The 26,899-nt window shown below is 44.3% G+C and overlaps 1 protein-coding gene across 3 annotated transcripts in view; it reads right to left on the bottom strand.

Moving 5' to 3' along the window:
* The window catches only part of Grhl1 (grainyhead like transcription factor 1), a 47,419-nt gene that overhangs the window by 14,691 nt on the left and 5,829 nt on the right, over positions 1-26,899 (bottom strand). For all 3 annotated transcript variants that reach the window (XM_047523164.1, XM_047523163.1, XM_047523165.1), the window contains exons 4-9: positions 24,572-24,962; positions 23,493-23,569; positions 21,544-21,700; positions 21,238-21,349; positions 19,751-19,845; positions 2,101-2,259 (exon numbers count right to left, since the gene is read on the bottom strand). In XM_047523164.1, coding sequence (XP_047379120.1) covers positions 2,101-2,259; positions 19,751-19,845; positions 21,238-21,349; positions 21,544-21,700; positions 23,493-23,569; positions 24,572-24,962 — 991 coding nt within the window. The remainder of the gene's footprint in view (positions 1-2,100; positions 2,260-19,750; positions 19,846-21,237; positions 21,350-21,543; positions 21,701-23,492; positions 23,570-24,571; positions 24,963-26,899) is intronic.

The following is a 26,899-nucleotide window of genomic DNA, read 5'->3' on the forward strand; positions in this document are numbered from 1 at the left end:
TGCAATAACCACCATGGTCCCAGGAAAGTCGGGCCAAAACTGAGAAAGTATTTGAGAAGCAATTAGATGGAACAGTTTATGTCTCCTGAATCAAATATAAAAATTGGGGCTTGTATTTTTCCTGACTTTGTTTTTATGCACCTTTTCCTTCTCTTCTGGCAATTCATCTGAGTATTTGCTGTATTTTATAGAAATAGATGTGCATAACAGATGAGAAATAAAAAACATAATTCTCCACCATAGATGCCCATGGAAGAGACGCTGCTCTCAGCGACGACAATGCTGAACCTGAGGAAAGACCGTCATGCAGGATTCAACCTCCTGTCTTCTGACAGAGCCAACTCTGACGCAGGCTCCCACGGGAGGAATCCTGGTGAGGCAGCGGTCAAGGGTCCACCATGTTTACTACTTTGTTAGCACAGGCAAGAAAAATAAGCATTTCACAGCATCCAAAACTTATGCATTCTCAAGAATGCCAAAGAAAATTATCAGGCAGGGAAGTTTTTCAGAAACATCAGATGTGAAAAAAATATTTTAATAGAACTGATAAAACTAAAATTTCTTGCCAGTTTTAGAAAAAGAATGTGAACATCCTGGTAATCCCCTTCAGATTTTCTTTAGGCTTCAAAGAAGAATGTGGCACAAAGGGAAGAAATTGACTCGGGGCAGAGATCCCTGCGCTCACCAGCTGTGACCCAGCATCTGTCACACGCAGCCCACCCGAAGCATCTGTGCCCAGTGATGCCCACAGCCTGACTCAGAACCTGGGAGTGGGCCAGGCTGCACAGCACAGGGCTTAGGCTGTTAACTGCTGCCTGGGAGGCAGAGACACTATGCGAGGCATGTGTGGGAGACCAGGGTAATCGAGAGGGCTCTAAAAAGCAGAAGAGGGTGGCAGAAGAGCCAGAGAAGATGATGTGATAATGGACCGGGTGTCAGGGCAAGGTGACGTGAGGTATGACTAGCCACAGTGGGCTCCAAAGACCAGAGGGGCCACAAGCCAAGGAAAGGTAGGTGCCTCCAACAGGTGGAAAAGGCCGAGTGGGTTCTCCTCTGGAAACCCTAGAAAGGAGCACAGTTCTAGTCACACCTTAATTTCAGTCCAGTGAGACCTGAGTAAGGTAAGATTTGTTACTGCTTTAAGCTACTAAGTTGTTGGTAAGTTGTTAACAAGAACAAAAGAAAGCTAGTACATCCTAACCAGCTGTCAGGAGCATGGCAGGTCCTGCACAGTCTCAGAATGTGGATGTGCTCTGAGCTGCAAGGTCCCCGGCACCCTCCTGTGGTCAGACACTGTGCTTTGTGCAGTCAGTCAACAATCAGGATGACAGAGCAGCCTCAACAGCAAACATGCCTCCAGTATCTAGACCTAGACCTTCTGAAAATCGTGAGAGTTGGTTTTTTTTTTTTTTTCTTAAAACAGGTTGAAAAGAGAGGAATTGGCAAAAAAACAAAAACCCAAACCTATGCAATTCAACATTTCTGAACAGGAAAAGGCAAAGTCTTATTTGATCTGAGCTCAATGGACCCTCTGCGGCAGCTTCCCCAAGCACAACCGCCCTGTCAGTCTCTCTGGTTAAATGCAGTGCAGCCCCTGGCTCTGCACCTGGCAAAAGCAGCATCTCTTCTCTAGGAAAGAAAAGGAGCCATGTCAGAGAAAAGTGCTGATTCTGACTCTGAGAGCCTCTCCTTGACCTCACTGCTGCCCTGTGCTGCAGAGCAGAGCCTGAATCTCACCCTCCACTACTGTCCTGAGGTGGCTGGCCACCTGCCAGGGCCTGCAGAGAGGACAGCCAGGTAAAGGGTGGCCAGTGCAGCAGTCCCTGAGCTATGCTGGACCAGGCCTCTGTCCATCACCTTCACATTGGCAGACACACCAGACAAGAGGCAGAGCGAACATTCCAGTTTTTTGGCTAGAATGAGGCTCTCTTCTTCCCTAGGTAGCACTTCTTTGCAAGGCCCAAATAACAACGGCTCATTTAAGAGAAGCTATTCCCACCAGCAGCACTGTGCCCACAGCCCAGCTGAAAATAAGCCCTGGCAGTTCTTCCAGAAGGAGAGCTACCTCCACGCTCTACTCCCAGCCCGTGCCCCTCTCACCTTGTCACAGAAGACTTTGATCTGGCAGTAGGCCCGGTGCACTGGTTTGTTGCTGCGGTTGTTATAACTGTAGGTGTCGATCTGGATGTTAAGAGGCAACCCCTTCACACCCTTCTGGGATGAGAAATCGGTGCTTAAGCAGTTCACGGAGATGAACACCTGGCGAGGGAAGAGAAGGCTGTAACAGCAGCACGGATGCAGCGCCGCCTGTGAAACACGCACGGCGGAGCTTAGCTCCACACCCTGCCTTCCGGAGGCCACGGAGGGTTCACCCTGCCTCTGCTTACAGGAGGTGGAGCACAAGGAGCAGCCCTGTTCACTACCAGCAGTGATAAGAACAAGAGCACAGCTGTCACTGATGTCACTGAAGCATGACCTACAGCACCCACATTCTAACATGCTGGAACTTAGAAAAGTCTGTGATTTCTGATTATAAATATCAGTGACGTTCTCTCAATCCCTGGCTATCTAGACGGAAACGTCTTACTTTTTTTCCAGGTTGTTCTTATTGGTTCTGTTACTCAGAAAATAATATCTGATTTTCATATCTCCTTTCAGGGAGTGACCATCAGTTTAAGGCTCTCATTACTTAAATATGATTTGGATTCTTACCTTTATTTGCCCAGGTGAAAACGAAGACAAAAATGGTAAAGTGTACTCACAGACCAAGAACTTGGCACAAGACTAAGAATCACAACACACCCACTAAAGTCCTTCCTATGCAAGGGAGTCCACAAAGATGTGGGCAGAACACCCCAAGACAAGCACCCAGGAAGACACGATGCGGGTGGCTCGTGTCCATAAGAAAAAAAGAAACCGGATTCTCCAAGCACTGGAGACGGCTCCTTCAGTCAGTCACAAAACAACTCTGGAGAAAACTTCGGTGTCCAAGGCCTTGAGACTGTCACTGGGGCTCCCTAGCACCCAAGGAACCACTGCCCTACACACAGACAACTTCTGAGTTTCCAAGGACAGCGGGGTTAGCATTAGCTATTTTTCTCCGCGGCAGCTGGCAGGCACCCCAGCCAGGCCCTGATTAGAGGGAAGCATTCTGGATGGGATTGTTTTAAGAGGGAAGTCCAAGGAGTCGGACGTTCCCCTTACCAATCAGTTAAGATACGTTCGCCTTCCAGTAAATTGTCCCAAAATTTAAAACAAACGGAGACATACTATTATCATGGCACTGAAGGCTGTTGATTAGTGAAGCCAGATGAGCTCTGCACTGCAAATGAACACCTCTGATCTCCTATTTTTGTGGCTCTGGATCTTAACCTGTCTACACATGGTCACAGTGCTTTCCATCTCCCAAGCAACGGGCTCTAGAGTTTATTTCATTAGAAATAATGGTAAAGTGTACTCACAGACCAAGAACTTGGCACAAGACTAAGAATCACAACACACCCATTAAAGCCCTTCCTATGCAAGGGAGTCCACAAAGATGTGGGCAGAACACCCCAAGACAAGCACCCAGGAAGACACGATGCGGGTGGCTCGTGTCCATAAGAAAAAAAGAAACCGGATTCTCCAAGCACTGGAGACGGCTCCTTCAGTCACTACATGCACAAGCGCCATGTAGTGGGCATTACTGGAATCACAGCCCTTAAAACTACCTGGCACATTTCAAAGAAGCCAGGCTTCTGAAGGACCATTCAGTCCTTCAGCCTCAACAGCCAAGAGAAGTAACCACAAGCAGCACTCAGTGTCACCGGCTGGGCTGAGACGGGCAGGGATGAGCACGTTATAAAATGGAGAAAAACCTATGAGAACGTTACGTGAGAGAGGAAGCTAGGAAGATTTACAGAGAAAGGGAAACTGGAACCATGGTTGGAATGTTCTCTGCATGGAATGCAAAATGTACAAAGTGTCTTTTCCATACTCTAGGCTATTTACTGTTTCTGAGTAGGGAAGACCAAAACATCCTAATGAGAAAGAGAACGTGTCCTTAATTGAAGTCGCCTCTCATTCCATCCCTTCACAAACGCTTCCCGGACTGCACTCCTTGTCCTGGAGCTGCTCTGACCTCGCCGCATTCTCTGGACTGGTCAAGGCCACCCACAGCAACATCTGCTAGTCTGCAAGGGCCTGGCTGGCTCCCACCTCCACACACAGCTCCTGTCCACCCAGACTTCTGTCAGGACCAGGAGCCAGCAGCAGGGTAAGGGCCACTCCCTCAGGTGCTGCGACCCGTGCTGGGCTCTTCAGACACTGAGCCATCACTGAGCCTGGGAGAGCGTACTGCCCTTTCACAGATGAAACCTACAGTGATTTTTAAAGCCATTTCAGGTAGAAAGCGAAGGAACCGTATTTATATGGAGGGCTCCCCTTTGCCACACCTGCTAGCTCTCTTTTTAACAAATCGACTTTTCCCCCCAAGAAAAGTCCCTGGATGAAGAGCCCACTCTGACGTGTGTTTCATTCCCCTGCACAGACTGTAAATACCAGCCAGGTCCACGTTCCGAGCACCCGCCTTCTCTAGCACTGCTGTATCTTGCCTGCAAAGAATTTTTTTCCACTTATTTCCAGGAAATAAGCAAAATTAATTTCTAAAAGACCTAGGTCTAACTATATAAGCAAAAAGTGACAGAGACATTAAAAACAAAACGAACTGGGTGTGGCTCAGAGACAGAGCATCCCTGGAACAATCCCCAGGACCAGGGGAAGCAGACCTCGGAATACAGGCTGGACACATTAAAAAGTCTCCAAACCACTGTACGTTTCATTTTACAACCAAGTAGAAAATTTACTCTTTTTTCTGTCATCTTAGGTCACGTAGCTCAATTCCTCAGTCAGAAACAGATGCCTGGGAAAGTTAGATTCAACAATTCCAGAAGCCTCTGGCCCTGAGTGCCATTCCCTCGACAGGATTTCATGGTAATCCTGCCCAGCCTCGCCTCCATCTGCCTCCCCGTTTCACGTTTCTATTCAAAGCAGAAATAAGCAGGAGGCAAATCCCAGGATCAGTATAAACAAGGGGCCTTCACTGGTATTCCCAATCAGAATCTCTTACTTACACGTCATTTTCCTTCTATTTCTAAACTTGGCATATCTCTAAATTTATAGAAAAAAGTTTAAAGCATTCCTAACTCAGCATCTAAAACAAGTCACTCTGTTTAGATAAATACACAAACATACTAGTAACCAGGAACACGGGTATGAAACAGAAGCACAGCACACGAGGAAAAGAAAACTGGGCGAAGCCTCACACAGCAGGATCCACGGCAAGAACACTCAGGACCGTGAAGGGGACAGGCTGGGCCGAGGGAATGTCCAAGCAGGGTTTGGGCCTCAACCCAAGGTTGGAAAGGGAGAAGGGCCCCTGCGTTTTCCAGTGGAAAGGAGTATGCGCAACAGAAGCAGCTGTGGTCTGCAAACCAAAGCAGCCAAGTTTAGTCCCAGCTCTGCCAATACCTAGCCTGCAACCCTAGGCAGGGGTCCTCCCCATCTAGAGGACCTCCAGATGGTCCCCCACTCCACTCTCACTGTGGAATACATTTGCCAATCAACCCTGTAAATCCTATTATCTTAAAGGTACTACACAAGGCTGCCATTTAAAGTAATCAGAGTAACAATGTGTGGAAAATGAGGATTCTCACACAATGTGGCATGGGAACTTGCTAGAAACCCAGCCCACCCAGACCTCTTAAATCAGAAACTGGGGGTGGGAGGCTCACAAGCTCTTCAGGGGAGCTCATGGCTCAATAGCGATTTGCGACCCAGACTGCACCAGAATCCCTGGTGGCCCTGCGTCACCTTGAGGGCTGGCCACATAGCCAGAAATGCAGATCTTCCCAGCCTTGGTGGCGGTGTGAGAGGGGTGTTCCAGACACACAGAACTGCCTTTTTGGTGCTCCCAGGTAATTTAAATGATCAACCAGGACAAAAGCCACCACTGAGTCCTATATGTGAACACTTCACTTCAAGAAGTTCTCCTTTTGGCCCTAAAACTGAGGTTCTTAAAACAAGTCTCAGTACATGATTCCCTTCTTTAAAGAATTCAGACAATCTTATATGCATCTATATGTATCCCAGCAGGTATTCTTAAAATAAAAAACAATTTTACAGAGGCAGAGCCTTATCAAATAAAAGTATTCACTTAATCATTAGAAACATAAGCTGGGCACAGTAGCACATGCCTGGAAAGCCAGTTACCAGAGAGGTGGAGGCAGGAAGATTCCAAATTTGAGGACAGTCTGGGCAACTTGGTGAGACCCTGTCTCAAAATATAATAAAAAGGGCTCGGGGTGTAGCTTAGAGGTAGAATGCTCCTGGGCTCAATCCCTAGCATTCCTAAATAAATAAATAATTAGGAGGATGAAATACAAAGAATCGAAGGATTGTGTTCAACCATGCTACACAATAAATTCATGTTAGTACTCACAGTTCAGATGATATTGACTAGGAAAAAACCTATTAAAAACCTATAAAACTTGGGGCTGGGGATGTGGCTTACTGGTAGAGTGCTTGCCTGGCATGTGTGAGTTCCTGGGTTTGACCTTCAGCACCGCAAAAACAAACAAATAGAAAAAACAACCCTGTAAAAACCTTTTGCTTTTATCACTCCTGTTCCATGAGCGGGGATTTACGTTTCTGCTGTGATTTTCAACTCCAGAGCAAGGCGTGGCTGGCGGTGTCCTCACCACACCGTGACTGCCCTGAGCTCACATCCCAGTCATCTCTCTGTTCCTGGTGCCTATGACATGGCACATGTTTAGCACGTCTGAGTTTAATTAAAGAAGGTAAAATGCAGAGGGAGTAGCGAATAAATGTGGCTAAGAATAAAGGCAAGGTAGACACACGAAAGACATTTCTCTGTATTTATCGAAACCAGGCGCTGACTAACCTGCTCTGCAAAGGGCCTAGCAGTAACCGTGCTGTGGGCCACGTGCCCTCCTCCTGTTTGCCAACCAGTGTAAAGGAAGCCACAGGCAGTACGTGAATAAACAGTGTGGTGGTCTCCCAATAAAGCTTTATTTCCACAAACACAACTGGCTGGCCTGTGCCCAGGAGCTGTGCTTTGCTGACACTGACCCAACCATTCTCTAGGCCGCTTGGACCTGTGCATCTTGATGTGGTTAAGAAGGGAGGAAGAGTGTTTGCCTGTTCAGAATTCAGTATTTCCACTTTCCAGGTAAGACACTTCCTGACACGGCAGGCACATTGGTCACTCCCAGGGAACACCATCGCTGTCAATGCAACCTGCACTCACGGAGGGGACTGGGCAAGTGTGGAGGGAAGAGCTCACCTTCTAGGGATTGTTTTACACAGGAAGGTGGTGATCTTCAGTAGGTGGCACCCAACAGAGGCAAGAGGCAAGTGTGGAATGTGGGCCGGCGCTCTCCTGGGCGCCTTTGGGGGCCACGAGAACGAGACAGGCGTGTTCTGCTCTCACAGCCTCAACACTGAAGTTTGGTTTGAATCCCTGAATAAGCAAGATGATGGGCCAAGTTGCCAAAGTCCAGAAAAAACAAATGCGCAGCCCCCAGCCCCGACAGTCGCACTCCCGATTGATGCAATAACAGAAAAAAACACAGTGTCTTACAGAGTGTCAAGAGCAGAGGACAGGAGACCGGCTGCTCCTCTGGAGCACACGGAGTGCGCACAGCGCTCCAGAGGCCCTCCCTCTGAAGCCCCAGAACAGGCTGAAGGACGCACAGCCCTCCCTCTTCTACGAGGAGTTCTGGCCTCTTCTGTCCTCATGCTTCCTTGCCACTTGTTTTGAGGAAAAGTAAGATGTTATTCCAACAGAACATTAACCTCAAAAGAAGAGCAACCTTCAATGTCCAAAAAATAATAAAAGAACAACTTAAGTTCCCACCCAAAATTATTAGATGAGAAAAAACGAACCATGGACGTACACCACCGCGCAGCACAGGCTCTCCCTGAGCGCCTGCTCTTCTAGCAGCAGTTCCTCATTCTTGGCTGAGAACTCATACATATAGGATATTGCAAAAGATTTAATTTTGTTTACAAACCTCAGTTAGAAAATGAGAGGAAGACAACAACATAAGGCACCCGAAGTACGGCTTGACAGACTCATTCCAAATGCTCCCGAGCACAGAAAGCAACAAGAATCAGGTCCTGAACTAACACGACGCCATCTTTCCAGGAAGCTCCACGGCAGCTTCACAGTGCTGCGCATGCAGCTGGCTGCTCCTCCCACATCAGTCCTGAAAGGAAGGCAGGGAGGAGGAAGCCCCAGGAACAGGTTCTCAAATCAGGGACAACCCTGAGGGTCACTGCTCATCTGTGAAGTAGAAGCAAGGAAGAATAAATGTGATAAACCTCGACTCATCCACTCTTTTTAGTTTTATCACCACCACCAAACCAAGGCACCAATCTGGCAAGAACTTGCTGGCTGTCTAAAGAGGGGTCAGATCCATGAACTTTAATAAGAGGATTTGGAGGGGGGGGGACAAATATTTTTTACTCACCTAATTTTCATAAAAGAAAACCTTAATCAAACACTTAGAATTCATCAGGCAAAAGTTACAAAATTTATGAGCAGTTAAGTCAGAAGCTAATGCTGAAACTGATTAATTCAAGTTCACTATCCCACAGCATTTTTCATGAATTAACAAGAAGGTTGTTCCTTTAAAAAATTTTGCCACAGCAACAGTAACATCCATCCTATGTCATTATTCACATACAGGAAGAACCCAACACCTTTGCCCAGAGAGAGCCGCAGGTGGAGAGGGGCAGTGTTCCCTTGCAGCTCTCCTTTAGAAGCAGTTTCTTCTTTAGAAACTTTTCAGAGCATGAACTTTTAGACTAAGAACAACATGAACCACCTTTACGACAACTTGGATGTGGATTTCTTTTGAAGGGATCCAATTCTCCAATGAAACAGAGTGACAGTGTGTTCTCATGAGAGCAAGTGCCAGGTCACAGGTGCTCACCTGTGCCCAGAAGACTAAAGCAGCTGAGAGAGCCACCCCCAAAAGCCCTCACGGCCCCCAGAGTCTCGCCCAAACTCCCACTCTGGTTCCTCATCTCCTTTACAGGTACTTTTACATTTTGGGATCTTTTATTTCCTCTGCCCCTCAATTTTAAAATACCCTCCACTCCACTCTCTACTGACATCTCCCTACTGGGCGGGTTCCTACCATCCCCAGGCGTCCAGAGGAAGCTGGCTGACTCTCTGTCCCACTCCTCTGTATTCATTTGTATTGTCCTTACTGCACCTACTACAGTGGCAAACGCCCCACCCCAACTTTTGAATTCTGTGAGACCTGGGCCATACTACCCATCTTTGCACTCTCAGAGTGTCATGGCAGCACCTGTCCTAGAAACACAGGTTCATGGGATGAATGCCCTCGAATTCCTAAATGCCAGCCACACAAAATCACATGCTGTTATGGTATCTGAGCCACATTCTATTCTTACGTTATATCTGACTCTTTGACCCTCAAAACTAACCTTTGGGGGGCTGGGGAGATAGCTCAGTTGGTAGAGTGCTTGCCTCGCAAGCACAAGGCCCTGGGTTCAATCCCCAGCACCGCCAAAAAAAAAAAAAAAAACACCTTTGGAATTGGAACTATTCTGGTTCCATTTTACAGATGAGAACACCAAGGCTTAGAGACCAGATAATTGTTGCCAGGCTCACACATTGTTCATGTTCACGTCTCTCCTCTAAACTGGTTTGAATTCCTGGGTCATCTTTGTAGAACCCAGAATGCCAAGCAGTTTTGTGCATATACGACATTAAATAAATATCTACTGAATGAATAATTAAATATTCACTACATATACCTCAGGAATTATTCTACTCTGGAAAAGACCAGGTTATTAAGAGACTCCCTGACATATATTAAGCTACATAAGATAAGTGTAAACCCACATCGTGGGCCAGGTTGTAGTTTCCTACTGTGTATACTGCTCCTGCACTTTCAAATGCTATCTCTGATGACCATCGTTCTGTTAAGAAACTTCAGGTACCTAACAAACAATTTTTTATTTGATGATTATCAGTTGTCCCTTGGTTTGGAGCTTCGTGTTATGTACACAGATGGGGTAAAGTCTATAACTTTCCTAGGCTCCAGTGTGACCTTGATGTTGCAGAACACAAATTCCTGTTTCTTTCTGCCCTACGCAATGACTGCACCCCACTATGTCAAAGCCCCTCTTTAGACTAAGCTCTTTCAATTGCCTCTCTCCCATAAGATACTCTGGGGTCAAAAGATGGGGAAAGAAAAAAAGGTCTAATCAAGCATCCTTTACAAAAATATGCTGTAGTTCCAATAACACCTTCTGGGACTTGTTTAGTTGAAAGTACTTTTCCCCTGAAAATCGTAACCTTTTTATTTGGTTTTTGGTACTGGGGATTGAACCCACAGGCACTTTACCACTGAGCTACATCCCCAGCCCTTTTTGTTTTTTATTTTGATTCAGGGTCTTGCTAAGTTGCTTAGGGCCTCACTTAGCCCAGACTAGCCTTGAACTTGCATCCTCCTCCCAAGTTGTTGAGATCACAGTGTGTGCTACTATGTCCGCCTAACCTCACTTTTTACAATTTTCAACCTCACTGATGACATGTATGATATAAAGAAAGTGCAATCGCCTGAGGACAGGCTTAACATTTGAATCCCTTTTTCATTCCCTCCCAGTATTTGCAAGGAGAATTGTGATGAGTGATTTGCTAAATGAATGAACATACGGGAGGGAAGCTGGCTGTCTGCATCACAACATCTCAAGCCAGTTCTTCCACATAGCAGCAATACAGTGATCATCTTGCACAGAATTCCCTGGAAGGATGTTAGAAATGAGTCAAACTGGTCAACAGAACTTGGAGGGAGAAGGGTGTTTTGCTCCTGTACTTCAGAGTGCGCAGAGCAGACTTGAGGAAGAGGCTCAGTCTCAGAGCCAAGAGCACGCCTGCTTTCCTCCGTCAGCACCAACGGTGTCATTTGTGCATGACGACACAGAGAATGTTAACTGGTAATAAAACAAGTACAGCTCTGTTGGAGGGAAAAAAGGAAAAAGAATAGTTGTGTTGCATGAATGCTCTTCCCGAGTCCTGCTCTCACATCTCTTCACTGGAGACGAACAGCCAAGCTGTGTCTAAGGCTCAAGGCTCCAAAGACAGGGCAAAAGACACAGGGCAAACAGATGACAGAGCCCTGCAGGACCCCTGTCTCCTGACTCCACCCTCCATGTCCTTTTCTGAAACCACACTGCCACATAGAGAGTGCAGAGCTGTCGAAGAACCTGTGGAACAACTGTTTGGCAAAGCTGAAAAGCCAGGGGGAAAGTGGCCCCCAAAGGCTGAACAGAAGGTCGTTTTGATCATAAGGCATAAAACTGAAGTCCCTGTGCTTCAAACCAAACATCCAATCTGGGCCAGGCTTCCTGCTTGCTTCAGCTGAAGCCACAGGACTCAGTGATGACACGTGGCTCCGTGAGACACAGGTGCAGCGGTGTCAGTCCCAGCAGCCTCTGGGAGTCTTAATCACTTTAACTCATTCTCGGGTTAAAATTCAGCTTAGTCAAATAGATATAGTACACGTAAGCCATTCCACAACGCAACAGATGTAGTGAATCAAAAGTGGAAACCCTAGAATAAATTTTAATTTAATTCTCCAAGTCAGTGGGCTCTAAGACAGTTCTAAGCATTTCTTCATAAGCAGAAACCTCCTGACAACCAAAATTAAGATGTAAGGTCAAAAATGTAGTTTTTTTTTTTTTAACCTAAAGTTCAACAGCACTAATTAAAGAGAATATAATTCAATGTTTTCCTAATACATTTATATGAAGTTAAAAACGTGAACTGAAGTCAACAGAGTGAGAAGCCGTTTAAACGAAGAAGCTGAGATCCACTTCTCTGGGAGGTCTAATTAGCCAGGAACGCTTACTGGGCATCACCGGGCAGACACTTGATCACAGTGCACAGTGCTCTCCACACCCAACCAAAATAAACCAGCCAAGCCCGAGTCTCAGTCCCCACTGCCTAGTCCACAGGCACAGCTGATTGACGTGAGAAGTCAGAGAAGGCATCAGACTGAGTCACAGGCTCAGAAGCAAATCCAGTTCCTCTACTGACTGTCAATAATCCCCGTGTGTCACCCTTCCTCCCTCCTCTGAGGATGGGAGGTAACTGAAATATCTCACTACAGAATGCCACCACGAACCCAAAGACCAACTGAGCAGCCAGCACTTCTCAGACTATCAAATGACCACCAAGAATAAAGAAAAGGAAGGGGCAGGCAGGGGCCAGGCAGGCCGGGCAACGCGAGGAAGGCGCTCGCTCCACTCTTCCCACGGCTCCGCGGGCAGCTCCGAGGGCGGCTCCGAGGGAAAACAAGGCCCCAGTCAGCAGCCCGGCTGTTGCCACAGCGCCCTTCCCACACCGCCCACATGCGTCTTGGTTTCTGCAGAGTGCACAGCGCCAGGGAAAAAGTCACACAGATAAAATGAGAGACGAGAAGAAAACATTCAGAGATACCTATGTGCTGCTCTTCCTCTGTCATGTCCCACGCACAGGACCTGGTGAACTTAAGGACACTTGGCAGGTACAGTGATCTGGCACCTGTTGTCCCACATAAGTAAAATACATGCTCTGAAATATGCACAACTGGATGCAGGTGTGACACAAGGCAAACAGACCACATGCCATCATCACAGGGCACAGAACAGGACAGGTAGGAAGTGGGTCATAATGGAGACTCAGTAGGCAAGCTGGCTGTCAACCGAAAGTTCTGGTTATAAGGTTTTTTCCACTAAAATTAAAATGCTAAAGATAAAGTCTATAAAGAACTTGGAGACTCCACTGTATTATCTAAATGACCGGGAGACTTGCCTGTACACAGCTGCTACTGGCAAGAAACCTGAACTCCAAGGCCCCCCTGCCTTGAAATCTGCACTCAGGGCAGCCTGAGTTACCACCAGTAACATCAGGTCAGAGTCAACACTGCTTTGGTTTATAAGTAGCAAAACTGGTTGAAATGACAGTTAGAAAGGCACCATCGACGGAATTTCCAGGAAGGACCTACAAGAAGGAGGGTTAAGGTGAAAAGCCATCAAAGCAGGTTCTATAGAGGAGCTTATTGTTTCTCGAGAGTGGCAGGGTGGAGGAAGGGAAAACTCGAATCCTCCCTCCCCCCCATTGAGAATGAAAAACCAATTCAAGTGACAGCACAAATGGCAGCTAAACAAACACCAGTGCTTGAAACTCGTTTCACAAGATGCAAGTTTCACTACCAAGCTCAGCTTTCTTCAGCTGCCAAGCGTCTCCCTTGTCCAATCAGAGACGTCTTACACCTGGCCCTTACCCTCAGGCGTGTGCTATAATAAATGCACACTATTGTTACCCGTGGATTCTAAAGTTCTGCCATGATTCATTTTATTTTATTTTACGTCTGGATGGAACTACTTGCTTAAGACACTACAGAGTTCATTTCTTGAAATGCTTCTAAGGCAAAGTCCAACAAATCTAGCTCAAAAAAAAAAAAAAAATTCAAAGAGAAACCATCCTCACAATCATAATCAGAATAGTTGTTCCAAGGCAAAATTTCCAATTGCCAAGTAAAGAATTCATTCTGTACCAGCTAATTAAAGGCATTCACAAATTTCCAACCAGGAAAATTTTCTTATTATTTCCAATACTGACCAAAATACAAGTTTAAAGATTCCTGATTCCCTATAAAAGAATGAGTCTCTCTCTGGCATGTGATTTTTTTTTTTTTTTTTTACTTTAATAAATGTTTTTAAACTGCATTAAATAAAATCCTTAAAGCTGAATGAATCTCAATTCAGAAGCCTAAAAGGCTACCTTGAATTTTTCTCAGGATTCTATATAGAAACCCATGGATAATCCAGTTCAATCTGATTAGCTTTGTAATTTGCCTAAAAGTCTCTCATCTTTTGTTTTAAGTAACAGTGCTTCCTGATTTCTTTATTCAGGCCAAGGAGTACACACTTCAGTTTTAAATCTCCTGCCATCATTTAACTGCAACTGCAAGTCTGATACCTGACTCACTCCTCTCCTCCCTCTGCCCTCCCATTCACGCTCAAAATTTAAAGCTGCAAAACAAACCGAACCTGTCCCCGTTTAATACAACCAAACACGGCAACACCTTCTTTTAATGGCACACTTGACTGATGCTTCACCAGAATGGAATCCCTATAAATGCAAGCAATATGTTTAGTCCAAACAAATTAAAAATTACTCTCACAATGAATTCCAAATATTATGCTTAGACAAAACAACAAACTGTTATTAAACTCATAAACCTGCATCCCACAAGCACACACAAAACGTCTTAAGTTCAAGTTACCCAGTGGTCACACCCCTTTTACAGAATGCATTCTGAGCCTCAGTAACAAGCCCCCACCAGGACTCTCAGCAAGCTTCTGCTGAGACAAGAAGACAAAAGAGAGAGATCCGACCTCCATTCACACAGGCGCCCTGGTGATACAGCTTGTGGGTACTGAGCAGGATTCCAAATTCTGTTTTAATCCTCCTTCTTTTGTAACATGAGACTTACCATGACATACAACATTTGGCTCTCTGGACAACCTTCCCAATGCCTCAAAATTCCTTCTCAGGGGTGAGAGATTGAAATTAAAAGTAAAAGCACAAAGCCTTCTTATTTGACTTTCTCTCAGGGAACAGATGCTGTGATTTTGTCCCACCTCTGACTGCTCCTTTCCCTTCCCCTCAGGTCAAGACCCCACAAGGGAGGCAAGAAACAAAAAAGACTGAAAAGTATGTGGCACCAGCCGTCACACCAGAAGCAGGATCATGCCATCAAAACGTGCAGCTCCTTAGTGTGCAAGCAGCCTGTGCCCACCTGAGACCTGGCACCTCCTCCTGAAGGAAGGATGAAGACTTGCAAAGAGCACCTGGTGCCCCCAAGAGCACTGCTGCAGAAAGGGCCAGAGCATCAGGGTGTTGCAAGCCACCAACCACAGAGCCCAGCAGAGCCGACTCAGACTCCCCAGCCGACCGCTCACCCTAGTAGGAGCCTGGCACAGGACTGACAGTGAGATCCTGGCTGTTAGTATTCAGGGTTTAATGGAATGTATGAATGGCAGCTGTAACATTATCCACCTTCTAGAGTAAAAATTTAGATGTCACCACTATAAAAAGCATTGATTAGGGGCTTGGCGGTTCATTACATCCTTGAAAAGTTTGCTTAATACTCATGAAGATCATAGCCACATACAGACAACAAGGAACTTCCAAGCACACTCTGAGCTGTGCTCTCAAGTGTCGCCATCTTTCTCTTTGCCACACTCTAGTTAACAATGACCAGAGATACTCCTGTACTGCCCCAGGTGGCCCTGCCTTGGCACTTCCTGGGACCTGTGCAGCTGGCTGCCTGTGTGCAGTGGACTCCGGTGCTTCTTGGTTTATAAATTTCTGCTTCCCTGTAGTTAAACATCACTCATCCAGTGGAAATTTATTTCTGAGCAATAAAGTGCTCTTCCACCAGAGGAACCGATACTGGTAGGTTCACAGTACTGCCCTGAGGATCTGCACTCTCACGCTTAAATACCTGCCAGCAGAAACACTTCTCATCCACTTCAGGATCTGGATTTCTGTCTCTGCAGAGGCTTCTTTTTTATGACCAAGCAGCAAATGCATAATGGTGTGGGGGCCAGGCTGTCTCCTGGTGCTGAGCAGGATGGGGACAAAGGTGAGGCACCTTACTCAACACAGAGCAGCACATAACAGGCAGCAAAGAAGCTTGCTCTCTCCCCCGACTTCTCTTTCCTCTATTTATTTTAGATCTTTAGGTTCTGAGAGGCTCTTACTTGGTATCACTAACTTACTAACCAAATCTTAATGTGGTTGTAAACTCTTTTAAGATTTACAACCCAAGCAGAAAACTAACTTTTAGGACAGGATGGGCAGCCTACCCACAATAACCCGCATGGTTTAGAGAACCAGAAATACTACAGAACAGAGAGCCCCAATTTATAAACTGTGTCCCCACAGTTCATTTGTAAAGTGGTAGACACATTTTTCCCTTAGAAATAATATTATATTTAGGGTCTCAGATGATCCACAAGAGCTAACTTAACCCACAACCTACCCTAACACTAGAGTCAGTTCCCAGACCCACAGAACTGCAGCTGGAGCCTGGGGCCCGCAGCGTCAGGCTCCTGTTGGAGGCAATTCTGCCTCCTGCAGTGGGAAGGAGTTCACCGGTGCTGGAGAAACGCAGGCACAGCCGAACTTGTGTCCCCACCCCCACTGTGGATGCACCCTCACCTGCCAGGCCTCCCTTCCCTGGTGATTAGGGACCCCTGTCATGCCTTGCAAGTCCGTCAGCTTCAGCACCCTACTGGGCACCACCTTTTAGGGCTCCAAAAGTAGCATCGCCCTGACGGGTCCTCCTCAAGCAGCTGATGTCACTCTACATCCGACCGAGTGATTCCCAATGAAATGTCAAGGTCTGTACTGTAACCTGTCCAGAGTTTGAGTCATCAGAAGATGCCTGACTAGCCAGCTGAACCTCCCTAGCTGTTGGGGAGGACAATAAAACAAACAGGTCTGCACGCAGATGATAATGACTCTGGGGACTGTTTCTAAGACATTCTGCCGTTCAAAGAAACTTCTTTCTCCCCCAGCAGTTTGAAAATTAATGAGCTTTTCCCTGAAAGCTTCCATGGTACCAGCAGGCATAGTATTCCACATGTGACTGAGTGTGTAAGGGACAGTGTGAGTCCCGGCGGAGGCAGTGCTGCCCCAAGTGAACACAGCCCGGACATTCACAGCCTCAGATAGCTTCAATACAGTGACCTTGACGTGAGAAGCAGAGGATCCAGGGACACTGGCTTACTCATTCTGCCAGGACCAAGGGTATGTTAGCTATCATTAAAAAGTGTGAGGAGGAATGCCACATAACTTCAATAAGACCTTATAATCGTGGGAGAGGGAACTGGAATCAAGAATCAACATATTCTTAAGTGCAGTGGTGCACACCTCTAATCCCAATAACTTGGGAGGCTAAGGCAGGAAGATCGCAAGTTCAAGACCAGCGTCAGCATCTTAGTGAGGCCCTAAGGACTTAGTGAGATTTTGTCTCAAAATAAAAACATAAACAAACAAAAAGGGCTGGAGATGTCGCTAGTAGTTAAGCAACCCTGGGTGGGTTTCAATCCACAGTAGGTGCCACCCCACCAAAAAAAATCAACTTATCCTAAACAAGAAACAGAAAGTGAGCAAATAAAGCAACTATTTTCAGAACAAGTAACTAGTTAAAACAAAATACCCCAACTCTAAAGGATCCTGCCATTTTCTCACTCTAGTTGCCCTGCAGCATTAATTACTTTAAGTAAAAAAAAACAGAAAACATCATCTTGGCCAGGGAAAGCAAAAAAGCCAGATCCTGAATTTCAACACACACTCAAAGCTGATGCCTGATACCAGCTTCAAAAGGGAGCAGCCTCATTAAGAAACTGCACTGGCACCTTCCAGAAGTGGCAAAGGCTGGAAACTGGCATCAGTGCCAGGGGCTGGAGGGGAACGAGACGGAATCTGCCTGTCCAGTGAGCGATGCACTGAGGCTCCGAGAGCCTCCTCCTCACGTGCTTCTCTCTCTCCAGCACAAATACACTGCACGCCTTCAAGTAAACAAGTCACTGTCCCTTCCAATCATCTGGCTTTCATTACTCCCACCCGAGAGTGACACATCAAACAAAGTGCCCTGCCCATATGCAGGCCCTTCTGGCCACGATCTTCAAGGCTTTGACAATCCTGTTTCTGAATCCTGGCAACAACCGAGAGAGAAGTTGGCCATTTAGCCTTTTGATTCTTCTAAAGCAAAGGGGCAAAAACTCAGCCAGTGAATGGAGGGACTAAGTCAGAAAAGTGACCACAGGACTTGTGTGTTCTTCATCACCTGCTCCACATCTCCTGATCAGTCCCTAATGGCAAACAGGAAGCATTTCTCCAGCACCGAGAGGGCACAAGCCACCTCTTCTCTGCTGCTGTACACTGAGTCTTATTATTTAATTTCAAAATAACTGTAATAACAATTTTAGAAAGTTGCAAGTTTGTTTCCCCTGCATTTCCTCTGTGCCGAGTCAGATATTTAATCCTGGGTCCAACTCCAGATGGAGCAGCCTACTGACAGCGCACTGGATCAGGGGTCAGCAGGAAAAACCGCCATGTGATTAGTTGCCTGGGCTTCCTGCTAACCATCCTGCACATCAGATGCACTTGTGCCTTGGACCTGACAGGAAAGCAATTACAATACTAACCTAATGTGGCTCCCCCAATAATCCCATCATCTGTTTTGTTTTGTTTTGTTTTGTTTATAATACCAGGGATTGAACCCAGGGGCACTCTACCACTAAGCCACACCCTAGCCCTTCCTTATTTTTTATTTTGAGACAGGGTCTCACTTATTGTTGAGGTTGGTCTCAAACTTGAGATTCTCCTGCCTCAGTCACTGAAGTCACTCTGATTACAGGCATGCACCAGCATGCCTAGCTGTATCATTTGATTTTTAAAAGCAATCTTAGGTAGTATAAACTGAAACCCACTCAGCCTAGCACTGTCTTATTCCACAAGCTACGAAACTTCTTATTGAATAAACAGAAGAAAGACTAGAAGGCTAAGGCAAAAGGAGGACAGAAAGGTGAGCATGCTTAGTACCTGGGCCTTGAGAGAAAAGTATTCCTAATACTGCATCAAGAACTACAGATCCATTTTATTCATATATATGTGTGTGTGTGTATATATATATATATATATATTTTTTTTTTTTTTAGTTACCAATGGATCTTTTGCTCAATTTTATTTATTTATATGTGGTGCTGAACCCAGGCCCTCACACTTGTCAGAGCCACTTGTGGCTCTACCACTGAGCCTTTCTTTCTTTTTTTTTTTTTTTTTTTTTTGTACCAGGGATTGAACGAGGGGTGCTTAATCACTGAGTCACATCCCCAGCCCTTCTGAGATGACAACTCATTAAGTTGCTTATGGCTTCACTACGTTGCTGAGGCTGACTTTTCTATACTGTTTCTTGAGCTCCCAAATTTTAAAGTAATCCAAAGAAAAACAAATACCAGAACGCTAATAATCTAGTTAAGAGAGAGACTATACTACAAGGGAAGCACACAGTGGAAAGAACAGAAATGACTTAAGGTGCTTAATTTTTCTTAAAAGATACTAAAAAACGCTCATCATCCAAATGATAATCTGAATGGGAGGCAATTTTTAATTGTAAAAGTCCAAAACAGAAGAAACTTAACACTGAGTTGTATTTGCAAGGTAACAATATGGAATGAGTACTACTAATGATAAGTGTTTCAGAGTCCCTTTTCAAGAAACGTCACCTGATGGGCGCTGTAGTACTATCCATATCACTCTAAAACTGAGGATAGGACAGGAATAAACACCACTCTGCATATGAGGAAGCAAAGCCAAGTGAATGAGGAGCTGACAGGGGGCAGGCAGGGAGTAGTGGCAAGCCATAGCTCAGCCCCCAGGTTCCATACAGACTCTGTGTGGTGAAGAATGTCAAAAAAAAAGGATCTTCTTCAGATAAGGAGGAGAATGAAAAGGAGAGGTGGACAGTTTTATAAAAATCTAGGAATAAAAACGTAAAACTGCAAAAAATGTTGCTATTAAATCATTAGGCACCTCCCACTTCTCAAACAGCTGGAATACAGGTGCCTCTGGACTTGATGACTTACTTACCTTTGCTTCATCATTAATGTCCCAGGTGAAGGAAATGGCATTATAAGCAATCTCTTCAATGTTACTGATGGTATTGAAGCTTTCTTTATAGTCAGCTATGAGAAATGGTGAAGAAGAAAAAGAAGTTCATGATTTTTAGTTTTGACATGAGATCATGGTAGTTTACAGAAACAGTCAGTTCTTCACATTACCATTTCTGCATAATTTAAATGAACATTTCGTTGGGATGAAAGAAGTTCACAGAAATGAAGAAAAAGAATCACAGAACTTTTTGTAATAGAGGCAAGTTTAGAAAATATTTAATTCAATCTCGTTATGTCAAAATCAAGAAATTTAAGCCAGGAGCAGTAGGGTGTACCTTTAATCTCAGAGACTCGGGAGGCTGAGGTAAGAGGATCCCAAGTTCAAGGTCAGCCTCCACAAATTAGGGAGGCCCTAAGCAACTTACTGACACTGTTTCAAAATAAAAAATGAAAAGGACCAGGGATAGGGCTCAGTGGTAAAATGACCCTGGTGTCAATTCGTGGTACCAAAAAAAAAAAAGAAAAATTAGACTTTGGTCTTAAAAGTTAAATAATGGTCCAAGGTCACCAAAGTAGTCTGTGGAACCAAGATTAGAAGTCAGTTCCTGTAATTCTTCTGAAAAGAGTAGAGGAGCATTACAAAAGTTAAAGAAAAATAAGAATATTATGATGAATGGCCATCTGTGGTGTAGACAATGGTTTTGTATGGAAATAACAAACCAGGCAAAAATAGAGGCTTCCTGGGGCTGGGGCATGGCTCAGTGGTAGAGAGCTTGCCTAGCACACATGAGGCACCAGGTTCAATCCTCAGTACCACTTAACAAATAAAGGCATTCTGTCCATCTACAAATACAAAAAAATAAATAAAATAGAGGCTTTGCAAAGTGACCTCAGGAAACATGATCTGTGCTGCCTGTTGCTGCACCCCAGGCAGCGAACCTCTGGGTTACTCGGACACAACTGTTCAGGGTCCAGCACAGAACTAGACCAGGAGGCAACTGCACAGTGCTGGAGTTTCCTTTTACTCATTTGGCTTTTCTCTCTTCCTTATCATGACCTCCAAAAAATAATCAGCATCTCTTAAAATAGACAATGCCCCTCCAAAACAGCAAACCGGGCTCAGTGGTAGAGCACTTGCCCAGCATACACGAGGCCCTGAGGTCCATCCCCAGCACCACAGGGGAGAAGAAATGCAGACTGACAGGCTAACTCCTATGTTAGCGGCTAAAGCTCCTGGCACCCGCGTCACATGGAAAGCCACTGCCTGGGCGCAGGCCTTTGTGAGGGAAGTAAAGGCAGAGCACTGATTCCAGGAGGCCCAGAACAGTGCTTGGAACAGATCAGTGGCTGGCATGGAAATTCAGATGTTCTCAGCAGGAAGCTGGCCACTGCCAAAAATAATTGGATTTAGAAAGCTGGGTGCTTGCACCTCTGGGAATAAAAGTAAGTTCCTGAGCCACTTACCTATGTCAATGCACCTTTGTTTAGCAGTGTGCTGCCGGGAGTGCCAATACTTCCAGTGCCTCAGCTGATCCTCTCTGCTCTTGTCTTCAGCAAAAACCACCATGATCACACTCTGAGGATGAGAATGCATCACAGCATGAAGACACAGAAGGGCAGGTGGCTTTTGGAGAAGACATGTAACACTTTACAGTTAAATCTTAAAAACACACTAGCAGGCCCTAATTCAGAGCTGCCTCAGACACGGAAGTGTTAGGACCAGGGGACAGCTGATGAGCTTCAAGGAAAAGAATGAGGAGCAGAACTTACTCGAACTTTGCTGATGGGGTGGTGGATCCCTTCGCTGCTGCTCACCTCCTTCAAGGTGACAGGATAGAACTGACCCTTGTTCAGGTATGTCATAGTGCTATCTCCTGGCTTTTGCCGAAGTGATTTTGAAGCTTCGAGGGTATACTCAAAGTTGTTCCTAAAGAACAAAAAGTCACAGATCTGTAATCCAGTCTCCTGGAAGCTTCCGTATGTTTTAGTACATCCTGAAATGCTTCAGTGTGAATGTACTGAGACAGCAGACCACCAGCAAACATCCAACAGATGACCATATCATATTGTAAGTAGCATTTGCTACCTTTTAATGATAGACAGAATCTTAAAACACAAGTACTGAGACCAGAAATTCTCAGTGCTGTCAGATGAGGAATTCAAAACGCCTACTAGAAGTTCTAGGATGTAATATTAACAACCAGACATCTGGAGGCTGAGTCTAGGAGAGGTATCAGGAAGTAAAAGGCCCATGGAAGGAACCCTCACAGGACAAACTGCCAATGTGGTGTTTTTCCAGCAAAGTTTGCAACGAGGCAGCTGGAAGTCCTGCATCCACTCTGACCTGGCTGCCCAGCACTTTTTTGTGTTTCTACCTGCTACTTAAAACATCTCTAGAGAGGCATCCCACATTCTCTAAGTTTCCTATCAACTTATACCACCCCTCAGCTGTGCCCCCTAAAAACCTTCCTAGGGCAGAGGTCAGCAAATTATACCCATCTTTGTAAATAAATTCAGTCATACGATTTGTTTATACACATCTATAGCTGCTTATGCGCTACAAGGGCAGAACTGCGTAGTCACATAGAGGATATAAGACCCACAAAGCCCAAAATATTTACTATCTGATCCATTACCAGTTTGCAGGCCCCTATCACAAACCCTAAAGGCATCTGAGTTTGTGATACCTGCACTTTGAGGCAGGTCTATAAGGGAATCTCAATTTCCATGAAACCCACATTTCAAAAAAACATTTTTTAAAATGACAAAACATACACATGGTAAAAAAAAAAAAAAAAAAAAAAAAAAAAACCCACATAAATAATAAAAGGAAATCCTAGAATATAAAAAAAAAAATCCTGAACATATGTTCCTAAATAAATACTCCAAGTGAGGATGCAATTTTGTAAGGCTAAAAGGAAGTCAAATTAGAGCTGGTGCAGTAATGCACAACTGTAATCCAGTGACTCAGGAGAGGCAGGAGGACCACAAGTTCAAGCCCAGGCTCGGCACCTTAGCAAGGCCCTAAGCAATTTAGTGAGACCCTGTCTCTAAATTAAAAAAAAAAGGGGGGGCTGGGATTGTGACTCAGTGGTTAAGTGCCCCTGGGTTCAATGCTCAGTAACAACAACAAAAAAAGTCAAGTCATAAAAAATTTGTCTTTAATTATTAGCAAGGCTGATAAAAAAAACAATAAAGGATTTGGAGGCTGGAGTTGTGGTCTAGCAGCACAGCGCTAAGTGCCTGGCACGTGTGCAGCCCTGGGTTCTATCCTCAGCACCACATAAATTTTAAAAAATGAACAAAAGATCCACTGACAACTAAAAAAAAATACGTTTAAGAATTTTTTTTAAAAAAGATAAAGGCCTTTGTCTACTTCATGTTTCTCCTAAATTCTTGACTAATTACACATTTCTGGAAACAGAAGGGCCTCACTGACTTAGTGTGACCCCACCTCTCGTTTCAGGTTCCCTCCTACCACATCACAGAAGGAAGCCAAAGCACCAACACCAGGAGCCGAGGAAACTGGCAACAGCTTCAAGAGTCCCAAATGCACTACCGCCAATATCCTCTACCCAAGAGAAGGCCACAGTCGGCAGAGTCAGATAAAGGAGAAAGCCCGCCAAAGCCACCTGATTTGTCAGTATTAAGGTAACATCAGAAAGGGAAGAGATCATAAATGCTGAAAATTAAAAACCAAATTAAAAGACAACTATTACCCAGAAACACTGTCAAACACATAGTCCTCTGAATTCATGCCAGGCATCCGCAGACTGAGATCCGAGGGGAAGAAAACCTGAAATATCAATGTAATAAGCCACAACCATTTAACTGTTACAGTTACTAAAGACCAAGGTCCAGTACAGCATACAGTGTACAGTGTGTGGCTCACAGAAACCCACTACCTGTTCGACATTCATTTTAAAATAAAAAACTTTAAATCTATTTTTAAAAACTTTAAATATAAAAAGAAAATTATTTTAAAAATCTACTTTTGTATATCACTCAAGTAAATTAAGACAAGCCAGGTATGGACTTCCGCAAAGCGCTTGTAATCCACTATCCCCCTTTTGTCCCCCATGCATCCCTACTCTGTAGGAACTCTAGAATCTGCAGCCAAAAAGTCACGAGGTCTAGGAATTGAGTTGCACCGCAGCTAGATAAGTTTGGTGCCTTCTTGGGAAAGGTTACATTCTGCCCCTGACGTATAAGCAGAGACGGATGCCAATTTCACCACTGGGGCACTAAAAATGGTTTCCAACAGAGTACACCCCTTTTACCTGAGTGAGGTATGCACAATCATGAACCCTCAGAACTACCTGGGATTAACTTGTAAGTTTCACACCATGCACTTGTGACCTGCCTCCCTCCCTGGCTTTACAACCAACCAAGAAACACTCAGCAGACACTCATTAAGGCCAGTTGCAGGGACCCTGCTTGGGTCTGTGATAAAAGCTGAAAACAACTATGCGAACAACTGTCATGGACAGAAGATTATGAACCAGTTCCTTTCTCTCTCCAGCAAACCACTTAGCTGAAATCATAATTGTTAACTCAGCTGCTGGTAAGATTAGCCATGTGCCCTTGATAATAATTTCTGGATTTATAGGTTTAGCTTACAAATTATACCCACGGGCCTTTTCTGCTACAAAAAAAAAAAAAAAAAAAAAAAAAAAACTTTTATTTCTAATCCATTCATTTCAGGCTGAGTTTCAAGCTTACATAACAAGGAAAAGGTGGAACCCAATACTTATACAAACACACAGCCATCTTAGGAAGATGTTTTTGTTTCCTGTACCTCCTGAACACCCTCCTTGAAGGTCTCAGAGAAGGTGGAGTCTGGGGTTCGCCGCTGAGCATTCGGGGGCTGAGCACCGGAACTGAACTGGTCAGTATTGAGATTCCGGTCGAAAATCACCACGCGCTCAGTGGGCTCAGGATGATACACTGCTGGGGGGACTCCCACAGCAAAGCTGTGGGGCTGGATTTCAGTCTTGATAGAGTGGGTAGGCATTGTTGCTATGGAGACAGTGACTGTTGTATCAGGAGCTGTCAGATGGCCTCTCTTATCAATGCCCAGTTGGTTGCCATGGGGAAGGACGATGTTAAAGGGCACATTTTTCAGTACTTGCACTCTGTTTTCTCCAGCAGAAATGAGAGGCTGATCTGTCACGTTTGGTATGCTGTTTCTTTAAGAAAGGAAAAAAACAAAACAAAACTGTGTTTTCAATCTCAATGTTAATACAGTTCTTGACTTTTTCTTTCTTCTTCTTCTTCTTTCTTTCTTTCTTTTTTTTTTGTTTTTGGTGATGCTAGGGATGGAACTCGGGCCTCATGTGTGCTAGGTAACTGTTCCACCACTGAGTCACATCCCCTGTCCCTAATAACTGAAGTTCCATGCAGTAATAATATACTTGAGAGAGATCAACTAAACAGAAATGGCACCACCACCATTACTGGAGAAGGAAACAGTTCTTCACAGTTCTAGTTCAAGTTAAACCCAAAGCATTAAGTGAAGTGTCATTTCAAACACTGACAGCTCAGAGTTCTCTTCTCATAGGCTTTATTTTCAATAATCTTAATAAAATTTTGTATTTATATTTTACTATAAGCCTGAAGCTATAAGTGTATCCACTTAGTTGAGTCAAACTCTCCTGGATTTGAATCCTGTGTCATCTTGGACAAGTTGCTTCATCTCTCAGTAACATCCTCATCTGTGAAATGGGGATAACATGGTATATATCCTCTCACAGTGGCCAAGGATGGAATGAGATATCCCCTAAAGCACACAGAATGACACTGGGCACACAGGTGCTCAAGAAGAGCAACCCAGCATTACTCACCCCCTGCCTTTCCTAATACTGATGTCGTTTGGTTTTCTCTTTCACCAAAAGAAAACCCAGTATCAAATTGCACCAGTGGGATGTTTTGCATAAAATTAATTCTGTTTTAATAAATATCCTGGGCAATAGACAGTAATTCCTAGTGAGTAAGATGAATGCACTTTTAAAGCCTCCTGACAACTTTAAGGAAAAAAGTGAGTTGGCAATTTTATACCTTTCAAGACCAATAAAACTGTTCAAACCCTGAACCATAAATTCTCTCACAGAAATTTATTTCAAAGAAAGAGATAAAGGGCAGAGGGAGCAATACAGAAAGTTTTTAACTACACCTTGTTATGGTTAAAAACTAGAAACAGCTGTGCAAGGATTTTTTTTTTATTTGCTTCAAAATACTCCAGCAAAAATAAACAAAAATTTAAAATTTAATGAATCTGAAAGTTAAGAAGGTGGGGATTTGTACTGACAATTGCTGAAGCTAGAAATAAATACAAGGGGGCTTATTCTATTCTTCTCCTATTATGATTGAAAATGCACATAATAAAAAGTAAACAATAAAAGCCATAAACAAGCACTTCTCCAAAAGATAATCATGAAGTCTAAAACAGCAACATGGAAAATATTTATGAAAGAAACTAAGTAGAATAAAGCATACTACCACATCCTATCTATGACTACAACAACAATCACATAAAATGTATACCCATGCCAAAATAAATAAATAATCCCCAGGATAGCAGGATTCCAAGTAATCACTCATTCTTTAAATGTTTTATTCTTTATTATTAATACAATATGGGGCCATTTAAAAAAAGTATCTCATACCCATAAATTTAAACCTTAATTTTCTGGAAATTTTAACCTAAAATACTTCAAAACACCTAAAAGTTTAAGAGGAGTTTGAATACCATTTACTTTATTTTACTGAGTTTTACTCAGGCAGTTATTCAAGAGACATTGGTAGTTCTTTTTTTATTTAAAGACCCCCCACACACACACCCATTACCACATCCCACTTAAGGGGGGCCTCAAAGCAAATAAACAAATACTTATCAATGAAAATATCCCTTTGGAGGAGCAGAAAGTTAACACTTTGATTTTCTAGAAAAGGCAAATGTCTAAAGAAACAGGTGACTTCAGAGAGCAATACAGGTACATCAGAAATGAAATCTGAATTTAGAGATAAGGAGTTAAATTTACCCATCTCTTCTTCTAGTGCTTACTCATTTAGACAAATTCCCATTTTATTTTTACAGAAATGTGGCATCTTTTGAGTGGACTGTTTA

The sequence above is a fragment of the Sciurus carolinensis genome, chromosome 13 (assembly GCF_902686445.1).
Source record: "Sciurus carolinensis chromosome 13, mSciCar1.2, whole genome shotgun sequence".
Classification (NCBI taxonomy): Eukaryota; Metazoa; Chordata; class Mammalia; order Rodentia; family Sciuridae; genus Sciurus; species Sciurus carolinensis.